General features: G+C 42.1%; 1 protein-coding gene and 1 long non-coding RNA gene across 2 annotated transcripts in view; one reads left to right on the top strand and one right to left on the bottom strand.

Annotated features, from left to right (window-relative positions):
• Nucleotides 1–20,468, bottom strand: part of LOC132343033 (uncharacterized) — a 109,398-nt gene that overhangs the window by 77,029 nt on the left and 11,901 nt on the right. Inside the window, exons 2-3 of the long non-coding RNA XR_009491679.1 lie at nucleotides 1,509–1,553; nucleotides 1,336–1,391 (exon numbers count right to left, since the gene is read on the bottom strand). This is a non-coding gene — a long non-coding RNA (uncharacterized lncRNA). The remainder of the gene's footprint in view (nucleotides 1–1,335; nucleotides 1,392–1,508; nucleotides 1,554–20,468) is intronic.
• OR1D3 (olfactory receptor family 1 subfamily D member 3) lies at nucleotides 12,361–13,296 on the top strand. The gene has a single exon (NM_001390269.1). It carries the CDS (start codon nucleotides 12,361–12,363, stop codon nucleotides 13,294–13,296), a length of 936 nt encoding a protein of 311 aa, NP_001377198.1.

The following is a 20,468-nucleotide window of genomic DNA, read 5'->3' as shown; positions in this document are numbered from 1 at the left end:
TGCTCAACTCCCTGATGACCATCTTATTTGCATGTTTCACCTTCACTCCAAGACAAATCTTCCCGAGATTAGGCTTGTTGTTTCTTCAGTCCCATATGTGCTTCACTCCCAATGTTCTCTACCTCAGTGATTGACAGTACCACCTACAAGATATACAAGCCAGACCTGAGAGCCATCCTTGACTCCTCCCTCTCCTCATGTCTCCTTGTTCATTTACTATGTTTCCAGTCCCGCTTTCTGAACATTTCTCATGTATGCCCTTCTTGACATCCTACAGCCACCATTTAGCTCAGTTACTATTCTCACCTAAACAATGTCAACAAATTTGGACTCTCTCTACTTTCACTTCCCTATAATGCATTGACATTATCCAGAATCATTCTTTTTATAACTCAAACATTTCCATGTCACTATTCTCACTGAAGAGTTTCCCCTTTCCACTAACACAAAGACCTTATTTTATCAGGGTTGACACGGTCCACAAGACCTTTATTTCATCAGAGCAATGAGCTCATGGCCAACCCTCTCTCTACTCCAAGTAGGCCAGGTATCTCTCATTTTCTCAAAGGCAGACTACTTTCGCCCATCATAGCACATCATGCTTTCATTACCTGAATGCGTGCTATCCCCATCCCACTTCATTCCTTCTCCTAGGAACTCATCTTCCAGATCATTTAACATGGATTATTTGCTCTTTGATAGATGCTAAAGATAAAAAAAAAGTTCTACTTTGTTCACTGATGAACCTTAACATCTAGGACAATGAGAACTACAAAAAGAAAACTTTCAGGCCATCCAAGAGATCACTGAATTGTTTCAACAGACACCAAAAATACGGAAGGTAGAAACATCCACTGACAGCCTTTCCAAATTACAGCTTCCTTATCTAAGTCATTTGCGTTGATTTCCAAATACTGTACTGTAGACTGTCTAGAATTTCTCTCCCCAGGTTAGAAAACCACCCCATCTCAAGCTATCTTATTATGTGGCTTAACACTAATGTACCCAAGCAAGGCTGTCATTTTTTCCTTAAAATTCAGCCCACACAATGTCAATATTGATGTGAGATTCATGTTGAAGTTTAGAGGTCATGCGTGCATCCATGCTAAGTTGCTTCAGTTGTGTCTGACTCTTTGCAACCCCATGGACTATAACCTGCCAGGTTCCTCTGTCCATGGAATTCTCCAGGCAAGAATACTGGAGTGGGTTGCCATGCCCTCCTCCAGGGGATCTTCTCGACCCAGGGACTGAACTTGCGAGTCTTGCATTGCAGGCAGATTCTTTACAGCTGAGACAAATGTCATGAAAAAGCAAATAATAATAAAAATAACTTACAATCTCTTGGACCCAGTGCCTGGTCTACTCCTGATACATTTCCCCACAGTGTGAATCTGGATTTGACCAAAAAAGAAAAGAAAAGAAAAAAACAGGAGGAGCACTTCAGATGAGGGAAACTTCTTCTAACCCCAAAGAGATATAGAATAGTACCCTCACTGCAGGATACTCACCAAGATCATAGGGTTGAAACCAGGCAAATGTATGTGTTTTCACACCTGGACAGAAGAAAGATGTTTGTTATACATTAGTGAACTAAAGGATGAATTTCTGACTCCTCATGAACTTCCATTCCTGGGAACTAGGTGGGATCCATCTATTGTATAAAATGCCTGATTACGGAGTCCAAATCACTCAGATATCATCTAAAAATGCTGCCCTTGAGGAAACCCACTCCTAATTACCTATTCCTTACACTTCTCTACATATTACCTTCTTCCATTTTAAGATGATAATGCTGACTTGTTCCTGCCTATCTTTCAAAGCTTCTGTAAACTTGAAATCTCTTTTGAGAATCTCTTGCAAAATATAGAGGACTCCATTATGAAATACTTAAAATTACTATATTGACAGAGAGGTTAAATATGGTAGATGCTAATCAACACAGACTTTCTAGAATGTTGAGCAGGGGTTTTTTAGACAGCCTGAAGAAAAATCCCATAGAATCGTATCATAGAATCTCAGTAGTCTGGATACTCAGGCTGCAAAATCCCTAAGGCCTGGAGGAATAAATGGCAACCCACTCCAGTATTCTTGCCTCGAGAATCCCATGGACAGAGGAGCCTGGTGGGCTACAAGTCCATGGAGTTGCAAAAGAGTCAGACATGACTTAGTGACTGAGCAAAGGCATGGACTCTCCAGCCTAACATACCAAGTATGTCTGACGATGACTTCAGGTCTTTGACATGAGGGTATTCACTCTTTTATTCATTACAGGCATATGGAGATAGACTCTGCAGTCATCACCTGCTTCTACAACATCCCTTTTGTCATTCTGTCTTCCTGGGCCTGAGGGACATTGGGTCCCAACGGATACTAGGACTTGGAAAAACTCATTAATAACAAAGTAAATTTTATTGCTTCTCTGGGACAAATCCTCTAGGAGGTCTAAGGCAGATATTTCTTAATTACTAATCATCTTTGGGCAGGGGAACAGGCAACAGAGGATGCAAGCTCATGCCCTAATCCCACAGGAATACTCCCCTGGCTGTGCTAAGTCGCTTCAGTTGCATCCAACTCTTTGTGACCCTATGGACCGTAGCCCACCAGGCTTCTCTGTCCATGGGATTTTCCAGGCAAGAATACTGGAGTTGGTTGCCATTTCCTTCTCCAAGAGATCTTCCCAACCCAGGGACCGAACCCGCCTCTCTTACCCTTCCTATATTGGCAAGTGGGTTCTTTACCACTAGTGCCACCTGGGAAGCCCACTCCTCTGGCTACCATAGTCCAAAAGAGCTCTTTCTTCTCTAGGTTCTATATTATTTTCACTCCTAAAGTATTTGCCTTCCTCCTTTAGAGGAAAATATAGGAGAACATTGACAAAGATATAGCAAATGTCCTTAGACACTAATTATAAAATAAATATTGCTAAATTGGACTGTTTTGCAATTTGTTGTCGTTATTCAGTCCCTAAGTCATGTCTGACTCTTTGCAACCCCATGGACTATAGTACCTCAGGCTTCTCTGACCTCCACTATCTCCACAAGTTTTCATGTCCACTGAGTCGGTGATGTTATCTAACCATCTTATCCTCTATCACCTCCTTCTCCTTTTGTCTCCAATCTTTCCCAGCATCGGGGTCTTTTCCAATCAGTCAACTCTTTGCATCAGGTGACCAAAGTATTAGAGCTTCAGCATCAGTCCTTCCAATGAATATTAAGGGTTGATATCCTTTAGGATTGAGTGGTTTGATCTCCTTGCAGTCCAAAGGACTCTCAAGAGTCTTCTTCAGCACAATTCAAAATCATAAATTCTTCAGTGCTCAGCCTTCTTTACAGTCCAACTCTCACATCTGTACATGACTACTGGGAAAACCATAGCTTTGACCATGCAGACCTCTGTCAACAAGTGATGCCTCTGATTTTTAATATGCTGCCCAGGTTCATCACAGCTCTCCTTCCAAGGATTAAGCACCTTTTAATTCATGACTACAGTCATATCCACAGCGATTTTTGGAGGCCAAGAAAAAAATATCTCAATACTTTCACATTTTCCCCTTCTATTTGCCATAAAGTGGTGGGACCAGATGCCATGATTTTAGTTTTTTAAATGATGCATTTCAAACCAGCTTTTTCACTTTCCTCTTTCTCTCTCATTTTTCTAAATACCCACCATTAATTGAATGAAAGTCAACTACAAAGTTGAAGATTACATACATCTGACAAAGGACTTGTAACCAGAACATATAAAGATCTCCTACAAATCAAATGAAAGAGATAGGTAACCCAATAGAAAAATGGGCACAAGATAATGTACAAAGAGGATATAGCTCTGGAGAATAACCATATGCAAGGGTGCTTAACTTTGTTAGTCAGCAGGGAAATAGAAATGAAAACCACAATGTGATACTACTATACACTTAACAGAAAGCTCACAGGAAAAGGATGGGAGAAATACCAAACCATGTTAAGAATGTGGAACAAGAGGATTCCATTGTTACAACGAGGGTAAGTGTGACTGGAGACTGCTCAGTTCTGTCTTCTAAACTAAACAAGCACCTGCCCTATAATCCCAGAGAAGGCAATGGCACCCCACTTCCAGCACTCTTGCCTGGAAAATCCCATGGACGGAGGAGCCTGGTGGGCTGCAGTCCATGGGGTCACTAAGAGTCGGACAAGACTCAGCGATTTCACTTTCACTTTTCACTTTCATGCATTGGAGAAGGACATGGCAACCCACTCCAGTGTTCTTGCCTGGAGAATCCCAGGGGCGGCGGAGCCTGGTGGGCTGCCGTCTATGGGGTCGCACAGAGTCGGACACAACTGAAGTGACTTAGCAGCAGCAGCAGCAGCCCTATAATCCAGAAATCCCACTCTTCTGTAGAGATGCCCAGGAAGAACAGGGAGCTTCAGGATTCATAACAGCCAAAATTTGTTCATCAGTGGTAGAATGGATGTTGTTAATGGCTTACTCACACAATAGAACTCTACACAGCAATGAAAATGGACAGTCTACCACTGCAGACAGCAATGTGGATGAACTTCACATACATAACACTGACTGAAAGAGGGAGGCAGGAAAGAGAACAAAAGGTGCACTGCCGTTCAGATAGGCCCCAAAACGGGTAAAATTAATGTATGCTGTAGATTAATTATTAATTATTAACAACTAATATTTAGATAGCTAATATATTTATTATTATTAAATTAGCTAATTTAACAGCATAACTTAAATTAATGCTATTAATTTAATAGCAAGAGAGTGACTGCCCCTGAAGGAATAGCAACTAGCAGAGACATGATAGGATTCCTGCAGGGCTAGTAAAGTTTTTGATCTGACTGCTGGTTACGCATGTTTGTTCAGTTCATAAAAAGCCCTGCCAAAATTTTCACCTTTGGTTCTGTATCCAAAAACATCCTAAGCATCATTGGTTTTGCAGTCCATGTCTGATTATTATGCTATCTAGAGTCCTCAATGACTTAGTAGATAAAGAATCTGCCTGCAATGCAGGAGACACAGGTTCAATCCCTGGGTCAGGAAGATCTCCCGGAGGAGGGCATGAAAACCAATCCATTATTTTTGTTGGGAAAATCCCATAGACAGAGGAGCCTGGCAGGCTACAGGCCATAGGGTCACAGAGAGTCAGGCGTGACTGAAGCAACTGAGCACACACACAGAGACTCCCTGTAGGCCTTCAGCTGTTGGTTCCTGCTTTAGCAGTCTTATTCCCTGACGTGTTTGTTTATCTCTGGGTTTGTGCCAGATACTGGGTATTGAAGGGAAAGCACTTGAAGTCTAAGATGGTATTCTTTTCCTCCAAATATTTTTTTTTCAATTGTTTTTCCTTAGTACTTGGAGTCACCAGCAATCTGGAATCATCCCAATCCAAATTTAGTTCTCGAGATTCTGTGGACCCCTGCTGACTCTAACCCAGGCTACAGCATATGTGTGGTGTTCTCTTCAATTACGGTTTTCTCTTACACCTAGGGCACCTACAGGACTATTGCCTGGTGTGAAGTTGATTTACTCCTTGTAAACAAGACCCATTTCCCAAGACCTTTGCTTATGGGTACTAACTTTGGAAGCAATTATCCAGGTTCATCTCAAAAAGCTGTCTCGGGATTGCCTCCCCAAGCTGTCTCCAAAACTGATAAATAGATCTGATGTGGCTCCAGTTCAGCCCCTCTCTTCATGAACCCGGTATCCAAGGTTCGGCTCTCAGATTCCCCAAGCTCATCAGAACAACCACAGTCTCTTTCTCCTTTTGTGCAGGCACTGAAGTTCCAGGCACCAATTCCACCCTTCCTAACTTCAGTGAGTGGAGTGAATCACCAAGTTCTATTCAGAAACAGTGCCTTAGTGTCCTCCACGTGCTGACTGAATTTTCATCCATCTAGCAGGAAAGTGGAAGTGGCAGAAGTAGGCAGCCCTGTGACCAACACTGAACAGGTCTGCACATTTCAGAAATATTCATATCCTCTGCCTCTCTCATCCCTTTCTTATCTTCTCTTCTCCATTTACTCTGTCTCTCTCACAAATATACTCATATACTTTGAAAATCTTCATTATCGTCCAACTCCTTAGTATTTAAGGTAATTAACAATCCCTCCTATCTTGGTAGTGCTCTAGTTTTCAAAGTGCTATCACTAGCCCTGTGGCACATGATTCTCAAACATATAAGAAAGGCTTTACAGGTGAGATGAAGAGCTCAAGGAGGTTTCATGCCCTCCTCGGGGTACTTCTGCTGAAAAGCAGCACCGGAGGGACAGAAGGACAGTTTTCTAAGGCTGAGTTTGGAGCCCTCTGCAGTAACACCTCAAACTATCTCCCCTCTCCACCCGGCCACACTGCAGAGGAGTTTGTGTCTCTAAAGTCAGCTGACCACACACATGCTCCGAATCCACTGGCTCTTACAAAAAGAACAGTGTTTCCCAAAGGGTACAACCAGAACCATCAGGTGATTTCAAAAAGAACTTTGTTCGCAGAAAAAGAGCCAGTATTTCAAGGAAGGAAGCCAGAAAATGGGCTTTTATTTAGTTTTAAAGCATCACGGTGACTCTGATGGACACTAAAGTGTAGGAGACTCCTGTGTTGAGGGCTGACGCAGAGGTAGAGATTCCTTGGGTACTCTGAGTTTTCCCAGCCCTCATTCCTGGCTCCCTCCCTCTCTCCTATCAGGCAGATGCCCCAGAGGATCCTGAATCCAAGCAACAGGTTGTGAAAGGAAATCATTTCTGATGAGGTCTAAGGAGGTGGAAGACCTCTGTCTTCATGGCAGAAACAGGTGGTGGCCAGATGTGCTTAGGGTTGGGGTCACCGGGGAGTCACCATGGTGCACCTTTCATTCTCAGGTCAATTTGAGGGGTCTTGGGATGAGCCCATCAGTTCCCCCCTTCTCACTGAAACTCTGTTTTCTGATAGACAAGCATCCTCTTCAACTTGAAGCCTCACTTACATACTGTGAGAGATAAATGAGCTCATTCACAGTATAGAACCATAGGTGAATGACATGAGTACCAAATAGCAGATGTGGGAAGCTGTACATGCAAAAAAGTCTCTAGAGAATGCCCTAAGGATTACTCCCACTTTACTCAAACACCAAAGGACCACCACAAGACTACTCTATAATTTGGAATCTTAATGGTAAAAGAGAAATGAACCATCACTCACCTCCACCAAATCTTTGAATCACCTCTGAAATGATCACTGTCATGCAGCCTGTTCAAAAGCCTTCTGTGAATTACTTTCCCTCTGCCAACCCCTTTGTAGGCAGAGCACTTAAGTCTTCTGGAATATAACCTGACGTTTCTGCCTCTTTTATATTTTCTAGCTCCTGAACTGAACAATCCACAACCCTTTGCACGTGAAGCCACAATAACACCTTCTTTACTCTTCTCTCCTCCATGTAGATAGCACCAAGAGGACAGCCGCACATGAGTCTCCACCTTGATATTCTGGGTCATTTCCTTCAGACAAGGTGGGCTGAGGCTGTACCTAGGTGAGTGGGCACAAAAGCCATGTGCAGGATGGAGTCAAGACTGGAGCCACTGATTCTTCTTAGTTCTGAGAGCAGGGTTTCCTACTGAGCCGGGGGAGGGGGAGGGGAGGTGTTACTCAGAAATATTGAGAAATGGTAAAGAATAGGACTCCTTTTGAGCACCACCCCCCCAATAACATCATCTCTCCATCCACTTACACAGGGCTTTAAGGATGGCGGAATGTTCTGACATCCAGCGTTTCAGATCTTTTCTAAACGCACAGTGAGGTAGGCATTTTTTGTTTTGGCTGTTCTGGGCCTTCGTTGCTGCTCACGGGCTTTCTCTAGTTGAGGCAAGCAGGGGGTACTCTCTAGATGCAGTGCGCAGGCTTGTCATTGCTGTGGCTTTTGTTGCAGAGCACAGGCTCTGGGCACACAGGCTTCAGTAGTTGCAGTATGTGAGCTCAGGAGCTGTGCCTCGAGGGCTCCAGAGTGCTGGCTCAGTAGTTGTGGCACACAGGCTTAGTAGCTCCTGCCATGTGGGATCTTTCTGGATTAGGGATCAAACCCATGTCTCCTGCACTGGCAGGCAGATTCTCAACCACTGGACCACCAGGAAAGTCTGAGATAGGCATCTTTACTCTTGTTTAATGTGTGGTAGAGTGGCTAGGCTGTGGACTCCAGAGACACAGGATGGGACTCAAATCCCAACTCTGTCACTAACTAGTAGAAGGAATCTGGGAAATTCATTAACCTTCTAAGTCTCAGCACCTCATCCACAAAATGGGGTAATAAAAACAAACAGTATTGGTGTGCAGACTAAATAGAAGAGACAGATAGATAGATAGTCACAACACATTATCTGAGCAAATAGGGTAGTGGTTTGTTTGTTTTTAAAAAAAGAGTCGTATGTGTTACTTGGGGTTTAGACATAAACTTCTGACTCATCGTCTCAAAATGACAGTGTACGTATGTCTATGTTACTTTCTCCATTTGTCTCATTTTTTCATTCGCCCATTTTCTCTCTTTCCCCCACTGTGTCCACAAGTCCATTCTCTAGATCTGCGTCTCCTTTCTTTTCCTGAAAATAGGTTTTAATACCATTTTGTAGATAGCTGGTGAGAAATTACTATATAACACAGGGAGCCCAGCCCGGGGCTCTGTGATGATCTAGAGGGGTGGGATAGGGGAGGGGAGGAAGGCTAAGAGGGAGGTGACATATGTATAATTACAGTTGATTTGCATGGTTGTATGGCAGAAACCATCACAACATTGTAAAGCAATTTCCCTCCAATTAAAAAATAAATTTTAAAAAAATCTCAAAATGAAATGCTAATTATTACCCAATATGTAGGATAAGTTCCAAGAAATGCAGCAGAAAAAAGTAAAATGAAAGTAGGTTCTCATTAAATGATGTGACACATAATTTTTTAATTGGAAAAGACATTACAACTCAGATAAATCAACAAAGGAGAAACATCCTTCACGTTTCAAATTTTAAAAATAGCAAAATATGAATAGATGTCATCTATCTTCCCATAGTGGAATACAATGTAGTTCCTAAACAGAGTTGGTAAATTTTAACTTTAAGAATAAAGAAAAAATTATGCATGTACAAATATAGTTTATTTAAGGAGGAAAAATACGTAATAAATTACAATTTTGAATTGGAGAAAGCTCTTCATCTCATTGTCAACTGAATAAAGATGACTAGGAAAAAAAAGTATGCTCACTAAAAATGTTGACAGTAGTTGCATGGCAGAATTTGGGATGATGTTTACTTTCTTTTGATTTAAATTTTTCTGTATTGCTTGACTCATTCACACCAGAATTTTTGTTTATAATCAATAGACTGCAATGTATTAGAAACTATTTTGGGAAAATGAATTCCATGGGACTTCTTTTAAAATTTACATCTGAAATTATTAAAGAAATTTCAACAAATTCCAGATAACAGAAATAGACAATAAGTGAATATAAGTTTAAGGTGGAGGATAACACAAACAAATCATATCAAAAAAACCCAAATCATACAAGGATGGCATATAAAAAAATAACAGAATAATAGATAAACCTCATTTATAAATGTGACTACGATGGTCTAAATTAAACAACTAGAAATCAATTTCAGTATTTTATACCAGGATTGGAAGTGTTTCAATATTATCAGAGCTATTAACGTAACAGACACTGAAAAGTCATTTGATCAGAAATGAAAATACATAGATAACTATTAAAATAATGTTACCAAAACACAAATAAAAGCATAGTTGTGAGGGACTTCCCTGGTGGACCATCAGTTAAGACTCCCCACTCCCAATGCAGGGGGTTAAAATAATGTTACCAAAACACAAATAAAAGCATAGTTGTGAGGGACTTCCTTGGTGGGCCATCAGTTAAGAGTCCCCACTCCCAGTGCAGGGGGCATGGGTACGGGTTCAATCCTTGGTCAGGGAACTAAGATCCCACAAGCCAAATAGTTACTAAATATATACATCTTCCTGTGCTTAAACATTTTAATGATCCTCACTGCACTTAGAATAAATTTTTAAACTTATAATAAGGCTCTGAATGACCTGACTCCCTGCTTACCTGTACAATCCCATATCTCACCACTCTGCTCTCCAGCCAGCCCAAACTATATTTAATTCCTTAAATACAACAAAAGGACAGCTTGGGTCCTTTGCACATGGAACTCTCTTTCTGCAATGCTTGCAACATTTCATAGACTGACTTTTTTTCACCCTTCACATCTCAAATAATAAAATATCAAATATAAACAGTTGTTATCTATCTCCCTAAAGTATAATTCAATGTATCTTATTTACAAACTCTTATTTTTTGAATTTAAAAATTTTTTATTTCTTACATATTAAGTTTTCAAAAGGAAAAAATACCCATTATGCTATTTTCATCCTCAATATGCCTGAAAGGTATTCGGTAAGAAGCAAAACATTGATCCCATGTGTGTATGCTCACTCAGTTGTGATCGACACTTTTGCGATCCCATGAACTGTAGTGTAGCCCACCAGGATCCACTGTCCATTTCCCAGAATACTGGAGTGGTTGCCATTTCCTTCTCCAGGGTACCTTCCCAATCCAGAGATCAAACCCACAGTACCTGCATCTGCTGCACTGGCAGGCAGATTCGTTACCACTGCGCCACCTGGGAAGTCCATTGCTCTCACATTTCCCCCTAAATAGACAATTGTCTCAATGCCATTTACTAACTACTACAAAATGTATCTCCTGGTAAAAGTGCTCCCATAATAATCAACTGAACCCTCCATGTTATTTGGCCTGCATTTGAGTTTCTGTCCAATTCTATCAATCTGTTTATTCCACCAGTATCACACTATTTCAGAACCTTTCATATTTGGCAGAGGAAGAATCTCCTTATTATTCTCTTTTCCAGCATTTTCCTTATTCTCACACTTATTTTTAGATTAAAGTTAGATGAGAATTTTCTTTCTCAAAAAAACTGTTAGAATTTTGACTTCAAATGAGTTAAAATTTACATTAATTCAGTAGAATATGTATCTTGGGAATCTTAATATGCTTACCCATTTATTGATTTTTATCATATGCTTCTCTGGAGAATTTACAGAACTTGACTGATCCTTGTTAACATGTTGGGGGGTAGTGAAGGGTCCTCGTTCACAGGCTTTCCTCGAGTTGAGGTGAGTGGGGGCTCCTCTCTAGCTGCGGCGTACAGACTTCTCATTGCGGTGGCTTCTCTTGCTGTGGAGCACCGGCTCCAGGTGTGCGGGCTTCAGTACTTGCGGTTCTCAGACTCCAGAGTGTTGGCTCAACAGCTGTGGTGCACGGGCTGAGCTGCTCAGTGGCATGTGAGATCCTCCCAGATCACAGATAAACCCGTGTCTCCTGCATTGGCAGGCGGATTCTTTACCACTGAGTCACTAAGGAAGCCCTGATTCTTGTTAACATTTTTACAAGTGGGTTTTTTCAGTTGTTGATGTGGATGGGATTATTTCACATTATATTTTAATCTTATTATTCATGAGTATTGTTATTGTCAGAGAAGGCAATGGCAACCCACTCCAGTACTCTTGCCTGGAGAATCCCAGGGACGGGGGAGCCTGGTGGGCTGCCGTCTATGGGATCGCACAGAGTCGGACATGACTGAAGCGACTTAGCAGCAGCAGCAGCAGCATTGTTATTGTACAGCAATAATAAGGAATATTTCTTGAGCATTGACTGCAGGCCAGCTATCTATGTTAAGCACTTTACTAATTTTATTCTCACCTTAACCCATTTTTCACATGAAGAAATGGGATCTTAAAGAGCGAGGTAACTTGCCTGACATTTCAGAGTTAGAAAGGGTCAGAGCCCAGACTTAACTTCAAGTGTTTTGAAATCCCTTTTCATTTCTAGTAGCATTTCAGTTGATCGTTTTAGATTTCCTGAATATATCACTTATCAGCAAATAATGGTAATTTTTACATTTCCTTTCTAATATTTTTACCTTTTTCCCCTTTGTCCAATTGTGTAATATCAGTTTTTTTTTACTGAAGACACTTGTTTTAAATATCATTAAATCTACAGAATATCATAACATACTGATCTTTAAGCACATCAAGAGAGTTGTAACAAGATGTGGTTTAAAATAAGACATAGGCATTATTCCTATTATATTGAGTATGCCAGGCTAGAACTTGCCAGAATGACTAAATTGCATGAAGATTTTCCATGTCTTGTTTTTGTGTTTGTTACATTGCCTCTGATAGCAAAAAAAAAAAAAAATGTATAAAATTTGGCTTAAGATACTGTTCATGTTAGGAAAACAGTTGATTTTGCTTATTTTAATGCTTGTATTCATTTGAGGGCATATGGTAAACAGCTGTGTTGTGTTGCAGTAAGTTGGGGAAATGGATGGAAGCAACCATAGTAGAGTCTCTGAGTTCCTGCTCCTTGGGCTGTCGGAGAGTCCTGAGCATCAGAGGGTCCTGTTTTGGATGTTCCTGTCCATGTACCTGGTCACAGTGGTGGGAAATGTGCTCATCATCTTGGCCATTGGCTCTGACTCCCGCCTGCACACTCCCATGTACTTCTTCCTGGCCAACCTCTCCTTCACTGACCTCTTCTTCGTCACCAACACAATCCCCAAGATGCTGGTGAACCTTCAGTCCCAGAACAAAGCCATCTCATATGCAGGGTGTCTGACCCAGCTCTACTTCCTGGTCTCCTTGGTGGCTCTGGACAACCTCATCCTGGCCACGATGGCATATGACCGCTATGTGGCCATCTGCCGCCCACTCCACTACACCACGGCCATGAGCCCTAGGCTCTGTATTTCACTCCTTACCCTGTGCTGGGCACTCTCTGTCCTCTACGGCCTCATTCACACCCTCCTCATGACCAGTGTGACCTTCTGTGGGTCCCGGAAGATTCACTATATCTTTTGTGAGATGTATGTCTTATTGAGACTCGCATGTTCCAACACCCAGATCAATCACGCAGTGCTGATTGCCACAGGATCCTTTATCTTCCTCACCCCCTTTGGGTTCATGGTCATGTCCTATGTCTGGATTGTCAGAGCCATCTTCCAAATACCCTCAGCCTCTAGCAAGTACAAAGCCTTCTCCACCTGTGCCTCCCATTTGGCTGTGGTTTCCCTCTTCTATGGGACCCTTTGTATGGTATATCTGAAGCCTCTCGACACCTACTCCATGCAGGACTCAGTAGCCACAGTGATGTACGCTATGGTAACCCCCATGATGAACCCTTTCATCTACAGCCTGAGGAACAAGGACATACACGGAGCTCTGGGAAGATTTTTCTTAGGAAAGTCTTTCAGAGGTTGACTTGAGGATAAATTTGGAAAGTGCATTACAGTGGAGATTAGGAATTTCCTTCACCATGTCCAAGGCATTATCCTATGTGAGATATAGGATAGATTTAGCTCAATATAATCTCATATGTCTATGATGAAAAAATAGACAAAGTACAACCCAATGTCCACCAAACCTGACCAGCTTTGACAATAAATAAAGTACCACTAACGAAAAAAGGCAGGTTTGATCCCTGGGAAGATTCCCCTGAAGTTGAAAATGGTAACCCACTCCAGTATTCTTGCCTGAAAACTTCCAGGGACAGAGGAGTCTGGTGGGCTCCAGGCCATGAGGTTGTGAAGAGTCGGACATAACTGAGTGACTAACACACACACACCACACTAATAGTAGAAGTGTGCAGGATCAAATCCTTCAACTTGCGCTAACCTAGGATTACAGTCCCAGCTTTATCCAGATACACCCAGTTATGGCTCAGTGGATCTCACGTGTTCACTAACATACATTCACTCATATTCTTCTGAACTCTGAACTTCTCTAAGGAGCCTGCTGCCTTCAAGCCATTTACAGAATATACCTGACAATACAGGCACTGTAGGGCCCTGAGTGAGGCCGCCCCCTTCCTGATACTCTCTCTGCCAGACACTGCTCCCACTGCTTCAGTTCTGACCCACAGTCCCTCTGGACACAGCCCCTGGTATTCAGGCAGGAATAGAAAGAGATTTCTCTGTTTTGCTCTGGGCTGATTTTTATCCCTTGGACTCCAAAGCCATACTACATCACTTGCCTTTTTCCTGCATTTTTTTTTTCCTCTGAGAGAAATGAGACTTTGTCCTCAGGAAGCCCATCCTGCCCCTTATTTCTGCAGCTCTTCACCTTCCATCTCTTCTTCATTACCTCAAAACAAAACTCTCAAACATTTCAACACATGCTCACAAACAGGAGTGGTAGTGGAGGGAGCAGAAGGGGAGGAGGTCATTTTGAGATCCAATCTCTGTTTAGGTTCTATGATTCGGATGCCAATTCTAATGTGTGTGTGTTCTGTCCATACCACTAAGCAATTCTCTGACACCAGACAGGGGTCCTACAGTTCCTCAATGAAAACAGTATGTACCCAGAGATGTCCTCAGATGCCACAAGTTAAGGGCTCACCTCCCCATCCCCACCCCAGCACTTCAGACGACAATCTCAAGTCCAGGTTGTCACCTGTGCTTCTGACTGACCAGCTATAGACAGGAGGTTCCTAAGACCCCTTCTTTGGGCTCAATTAATTTGTTAGTGGTGCTTACAGAACTCAGATAAAACATTTCACTTACCAGACTACCAATTTATTATAAAAAGTCATAATTCAGAAACAGTCAGGTGGAAGAGACTCACAGGGCAGGGTATGTGGGAAGGGGCATGGAGTGTCTGTGCCATCCCTGGGTGCAGCACTCTACCTAAACCTCCAAGTGTCACCAACCCAGAAGCTGGCTGAACCCTGTCCTTTGCAGTATTTATACAGACTTTATTACATAGGCTGCTGCTGCTGCTGCTAAGTCACTTCAGTCATGTCCGACTCTGTGTGACCCCATAGACGGCAGCCACCAGGCTCCCCCATCCCTGGGATTCTCCAGGCAAGAACACTGGAGTGGGTTGCCATTTCCTTCTCTAATGCAGGAAAGTGAAAAGTGAAAGTGAAGTCACCCCATGGACTGCAACCTACCAGGCTCCTCCATCCATGGGATTTTCCAGGCAAGAGTACTGGAGTGGGGTGCCATTGCCTTCTCCTATTACATAGGCATGACTCATTAAATCACCAGCCAGTGGTTATTGATTCAACCTCCAGCCCCTCACCCTTTTCCAGAGATTGGGGTGAGGACAGTGAGACTGAAAGTTCCTAAAGGGGAACGAAATCCAAAAAAGAAGGGCTATACATATACACTGGAGGAGGAAATGGCAACCCACTCCAGTATTCTTGCCTAGAGAATCCCATGGACAGGGAACCTGGCAGGCTATACAGTCCATGGGGTTACAAAGAGTCAGACACGACTTAGCAACTACACAGATATGCATACATATAGCTGAGTCACTCTGCTATCCAGCAGAAACTAACACAACATTGTAAAGCAATTGTATTCCAATAAAAAAACTAATTAATAAATAAAAATATTTTTTAATGTGGAACAGGAGGAATCCATTGCTATAGGAGGGTAATCATTACAAGTGTGATGGAAACCTCTTTAGCTCTATCTTCTAAACAAACACCTACAGTATCATCCACAAATCCCACTCCTCCATAGGGATGCCCAAGAGGAATATGCAGCTTCACTATTCACAACAGCCAAAACCGGAAACCACAAATCCCCATCAATGGTAGAATGGATTTTTTAATGGCTTATTCACACAATAGAACTCTATACAGCCATGAAAATGAAAAGTCTACAACCACATACCACAAAGTGGACGAACCTCACATACATAATGTTGAGTGAAAGAGGTAGACAAGAAAGTGAAAAAGGTGCACCCGTTTAAATAGGTGCAAAAATGGGTAAAACTAACTCATCCTTTTAGGATCAAGGAAGTGACTGCCCCTGTAGGAACGGCGACCAGCAGAGGACATGACAGGATTCCTGCAGAGCTAGTAATGTGTTTGTGATCTGACTGCTGGTTATTCATGTTGGTTCAGTCTGTAAAAAGTCCTGCCTAATCTTCCATTCTTGGTTCTGTATGCTTAAACATCATAAACATCATTGCTTCTCATGCTGTGTCTGACTACTATATTATCTAGTCTCTGTGGGCTTCCCTGGTGACTCAGACAGTAAAGAATCCACCTGCAATGCAGCAGACCCAGATTCAGTCCTTGAGTCAGGAAGATTCCCTGGAAAAGGGAATGGCTACCAACTCCAGTATTCTTGTCTGGAGAATTCCATGGACATACAGAGGAGCCTCTGTATGCCTTTCAGCTGTTAGTTCTTGCTTTAGGAATCTTATTTCTTTGTGTGTCTGCTTATCTTTGGTTTTGTGCCTGATGTTATGATTGAAAGTGTGATGAAGAGAAATATTTGAGGTCTAAGGTGATGTTATTTTCCTCCAAATACAACTTTGAAAAGTTTTTCTGATGCAGTACTTGGAGTCACTAGCAATCTGGGATCATCTTAATCCAAATATAGTCCTTGAGACTTTCTGAACCTCTGATGATTCAAAGCCAGGCTGCACTCTATGTGAAGTCTTCTTTATTTCTGGCTTAATCCAATCCTAGAAAACTTTTAAGATTTCTGCCCAAGGTAGAATTGGTTTACTCTTTGTAAATAAGATTCATTTCCCAAGATCTCTGCTTATAGATATTAACATTGAAGCAATTATCCAGGTTCATCTCAACAAGCTGTCTTGGGACTACCTCCCCAAGGCCTCACCAAAGCTGATAAATAAGTCTGATGTGGTCTCAGTTCAGCCCCTTCACTTATAAACTCAGGATCCAATCATCAGTTCTTGGGTTCCCCATCCTCATCAAGGCATGAACTGCTTACCTGTTTTCTCCTTGTTTGCATGGGCTGATTATTCAGACATCAACTGCCCTGCTTCCCACCTTTAGCCAAAAGGAAGAGTCATCAAGTCCTATTCAGAAAGCAATGTCTTAGGTCCTTATATATCCATCCTGACTGAAATTGCATCCTACTTAGGATGAAAATGTAGGTGACAGCACCAGGGAACTCTGAGACCAGCAGAGAGCCGTGGGTAAGACCTGGTCATTTCTGGCTTACGCTCTCTCTTTTCTCCCTTTCTTATTGTATCTCTCTTCTCCATGTTCTCTCTCACACAACATACTCACATACTTGAAAGTGTTCATATAATCTAACCACTTCATACTTAAAGGTGATGTAATCATCCCTCCGGGACTTCCCTGGTGGTCCAGTGGTTAAGGATCCGCCTGCCAATGCAGGGGACATGGGTTCGATCCCTGGTCCAGGAAGATTCTACATGCCAAGAGGCAGCTAGGCCGGTGCACTGCAACTACTGAGCCTGTGCTCTAGAATCCTCAAGCTGCAACTCCCGAGGCTGTGCGCCACAACTACCGAAGCCCAGCACCCTAGAGCCCACACACAGCAACTAGCGAGTAGCCCAACTAGAGAAAGTCCACATACAGCAATGAAGACTCATAAATTAAAAAATAAAGTGGTGTGTACATATCAAAGAAAAATGAACATCCCTCCAATTTGGTACTTAATGCAGGAGATGTAAGAGACAGGGGTTCCATCCCTGGGTTGGGAAGATCCCCTGGAGGAGGGCATGGCAACCCAATCCAGTATTCTTGCCTGGAGAATCCCACTAACAGAAGGCCCTCGAAGACTACAGTCCACAGGGTCACAAAGAGTCGGACACAACTGAAGCGACTCAGCATGCATGCACAGGTTGCAAGGGTTTTCCTGGTGGCTCAGACGGTAAAGAATATGCCTGTAATGCAGAAAACCCAGATTCAATCCCTGGGTCTGAACAATTGGGACGATCCCTTAGAGAAGGGAATGGCTACAGTTCATGGGATTGCAAAGAGTTGGACATGACTGAGTGACTAACACACACACACACATATAGAGGTTTCAAAGTGTCATCACATGCCCTGTTGAATATAGTTCTCAAAACAGCAAAGAAGTCTTCACTGGTGCAATGAGAAGGCTCAGAGAGGTTGCATGTCCACTTCAAGATCATACAGTTGGGGAGCAAGAGAGAACAGGAGGCCAGCTTTCCAGCATCAGGTGCAGAGTCCTTTTCCACACTCTCCCCATATTCTCCATTCTCCATCCAGCCACACTGCACTGAAGTTTGTGTCTGTATGACCACTTGACCACACAAGTGTTTAGAACCTGCTGACTCTTAAACAGACTCAGGTCAATGTTTCCCAAAGTGCACAATCAGAATCATTGAAGGCTTGCTGAAAATGATTTCATTCTCAGAGCAAAGTCCTAATAAACACCTTACACATACATATCTATGTTTCCATCTGATTATATTTCAAGATAAATCCATAAAACTGGGTGTCAGTGCATGCATAGTCGTGACCGACTCTTTGCACTTCCATGGATTGCAGCCCGCCAGTCTCCTCTATCCACAGAATTTTCCAGGCAAGAATACTGGAGCGGGTTGTCATTTCCTACTCCAAGGGCTCTTCCCAACCCAGGGATCGAACCCACATCTCTGGTATCTCCTGCATTGGCAAGCGGGTTCTTTACCACTACTAGGACTGCTCAAAGGGATACCCTATTTAAGAGCCTATGACATGGAATGTCAAGTTTCCTTCTAGAACATTGTTCTTAATTATTTCTTTTCATCAGATATAAAACTGCCTATTCATCCCATCTTTTGATAAGTAATGTTTGTTCATGTGTTTAATGACTTGGAATTTCTTCTTTTATGAATTCCATGTTCCAGTGGGGGAGGGGGTGTGGTAATTTTATTACTGACTTAACTAGATCTTTCTCTTTTTAGCATTTAAAGCCTCTGCATATCGCATTCATGGCAAGAATTTTTCCTTTCTGGCATTCTTGTTTGTTTGCATTTTGTTGTTATATTATGGTGTTTTGGTGAAGGAGGTCTTTTACTTTTATGAAATAAAATATGACATAATTTTTCATTGTATTTTTCTCCTTCGATGCCATTCTTTGAAGACAGTTCCCATATCAAAGCTTTTTTTTTCTAACAAAACAACGTAATAGAGAAAAATAGAAACGATATTCACTTCCCTCCTTTGCAAATATCCCACTTCAAAATAATCAAACAAATTTAAAAAGTAATTTAAAAATTGAAAACCACTCTGGTGAACAGGTGACATCATAAATCAAGAACTTAAGAGGAATCATTGCATGAGGTGGAGCAATGGGCTTGGATTGAGGGACAAGCTGTAAGGTGTAAAAAGACCCAGCAGATTTAGTACAAAGTTTTTGCCGGGAAGAAAATGGGTGGTGATTCTCATCAATGCAGTCCTAAAAAGTCAATAAGTAAGGAACAGCAAGGACTGGGGATGAAGCAGTCAGTGGGACAGGAAGAAAGACACCCTAAAATATGTCAGGAACTGCCCCAGGCTCAGAGCTAAAAGGCACTGACTACAACTTCAATCTCATGGCTCCCTTTTATGAAGACAATAGGAGGCTGAGGAAAAAGATGAAAAAAGAATCTAAAAGAGAGTGGATATATGTATACATATAACTGATTCACTTTGCTGCGCACTTGAAATTAACACTGTAAATCATATAATTACTCGTATAATAAAAAATTTAATAAAATAATTAAGAAGAAAAAAGTTTAGAATGTTTCCATCACATCCAAAAGAAAGCCTGTATTCTTCAGCTGTCTGCTTCTTACCCATCACCCTTCTCTCGTGTGTAAGCAATCACTAACTTACTTCCTGTCTCTATAGATTTCCCTATTCTGGCCTTCCATATGAATGGAATAATATCAGACGTGGTCTTTGGTGACTGGCTTCTTTCATGCTTTCAGGGTTCATCCATGCTGCAGCATGTACTAGTACTTCATTCCTTTTTAGGGCTGAATAATGTTCTATTGTATAGATGTGCCACATTTTGTTTATCCATGCCCAAGAAACAGACACATAGATTATTTCTATCTTTGGAGCATTATGTGTGTATTAGTTGCTCAGTCATGTCTGACTCTTTGCGACCCCATGGACTGAACCCCACCAGGCTCCTCTGTCTGTGGGATTCTCCAGGCAAGAATACTGGAGTGGGTTGCCATGACCTCCAGGGATCTTCCTGACTCAGGGATGGAACCGTGGTCTCCCGAATTGCAGGCAGATTCCTTATCGTTTGAACTTATAATGCTACGATAAACATTCATGTACAAGTTTGTATGTGGACCTATGTTTTCATTTCCCTTGGGAGATACCTAGAGTGGAACTGCTGAGTCATTTGGTAACTCTGTGATTAGCCTTTTGAGGAATTGCTAGACTGTTTCCAAAACGGCTGCACCATTTTTCATTCCCATTGGCAGTATAGAAGTGTTCTGATTTCTTTACCTCCTTGCAAAGGCTTGTTATTTTCTGAACTGTTTATTATCTGAATTGTTCCTAGAGGGTGTGAAGTGGTGGCCTTCATTTGCATTTCCCTGATGACTAATGATGTTCAGCATCTTGCTGTGTGCCTATTGGCCATTTGTATATCTTCCTTGGAGAAATGCCTTCAGAATCTTTGCCTGCT

The sequence above is a fragment of the Bos taurus genome, chromosome 19, assembly GCF_002263795.3.
Source record: "Bos taurus isolate L1 Dominette 01449 registration number 42190680 breed Hereford chromosome 19, ARS-UCD2.0, whole genome shotgun sequence".
NCBI classification, from domain to species: domain Eukaryota; kingdom Metazoa; phylum Chordata; class Mammalia; order Artiodactyla; family Bovidae; genus Bos; species Bos taurus.
Note: the sequence above shows the minus strand (reverse complement) of the source record. Positions and strands in the feature narration are given on the sequence as shown.

What these genes read in the sequence shown, in the direction of transcription:
- OR1D3 (NM_001390269.1), top strand. Translation starts at nt 12,361, where the DNA reads ATGGATGGAAGCAACCATAGTAGAGTCTCTGAGTTCCTGCTCCTTGGG.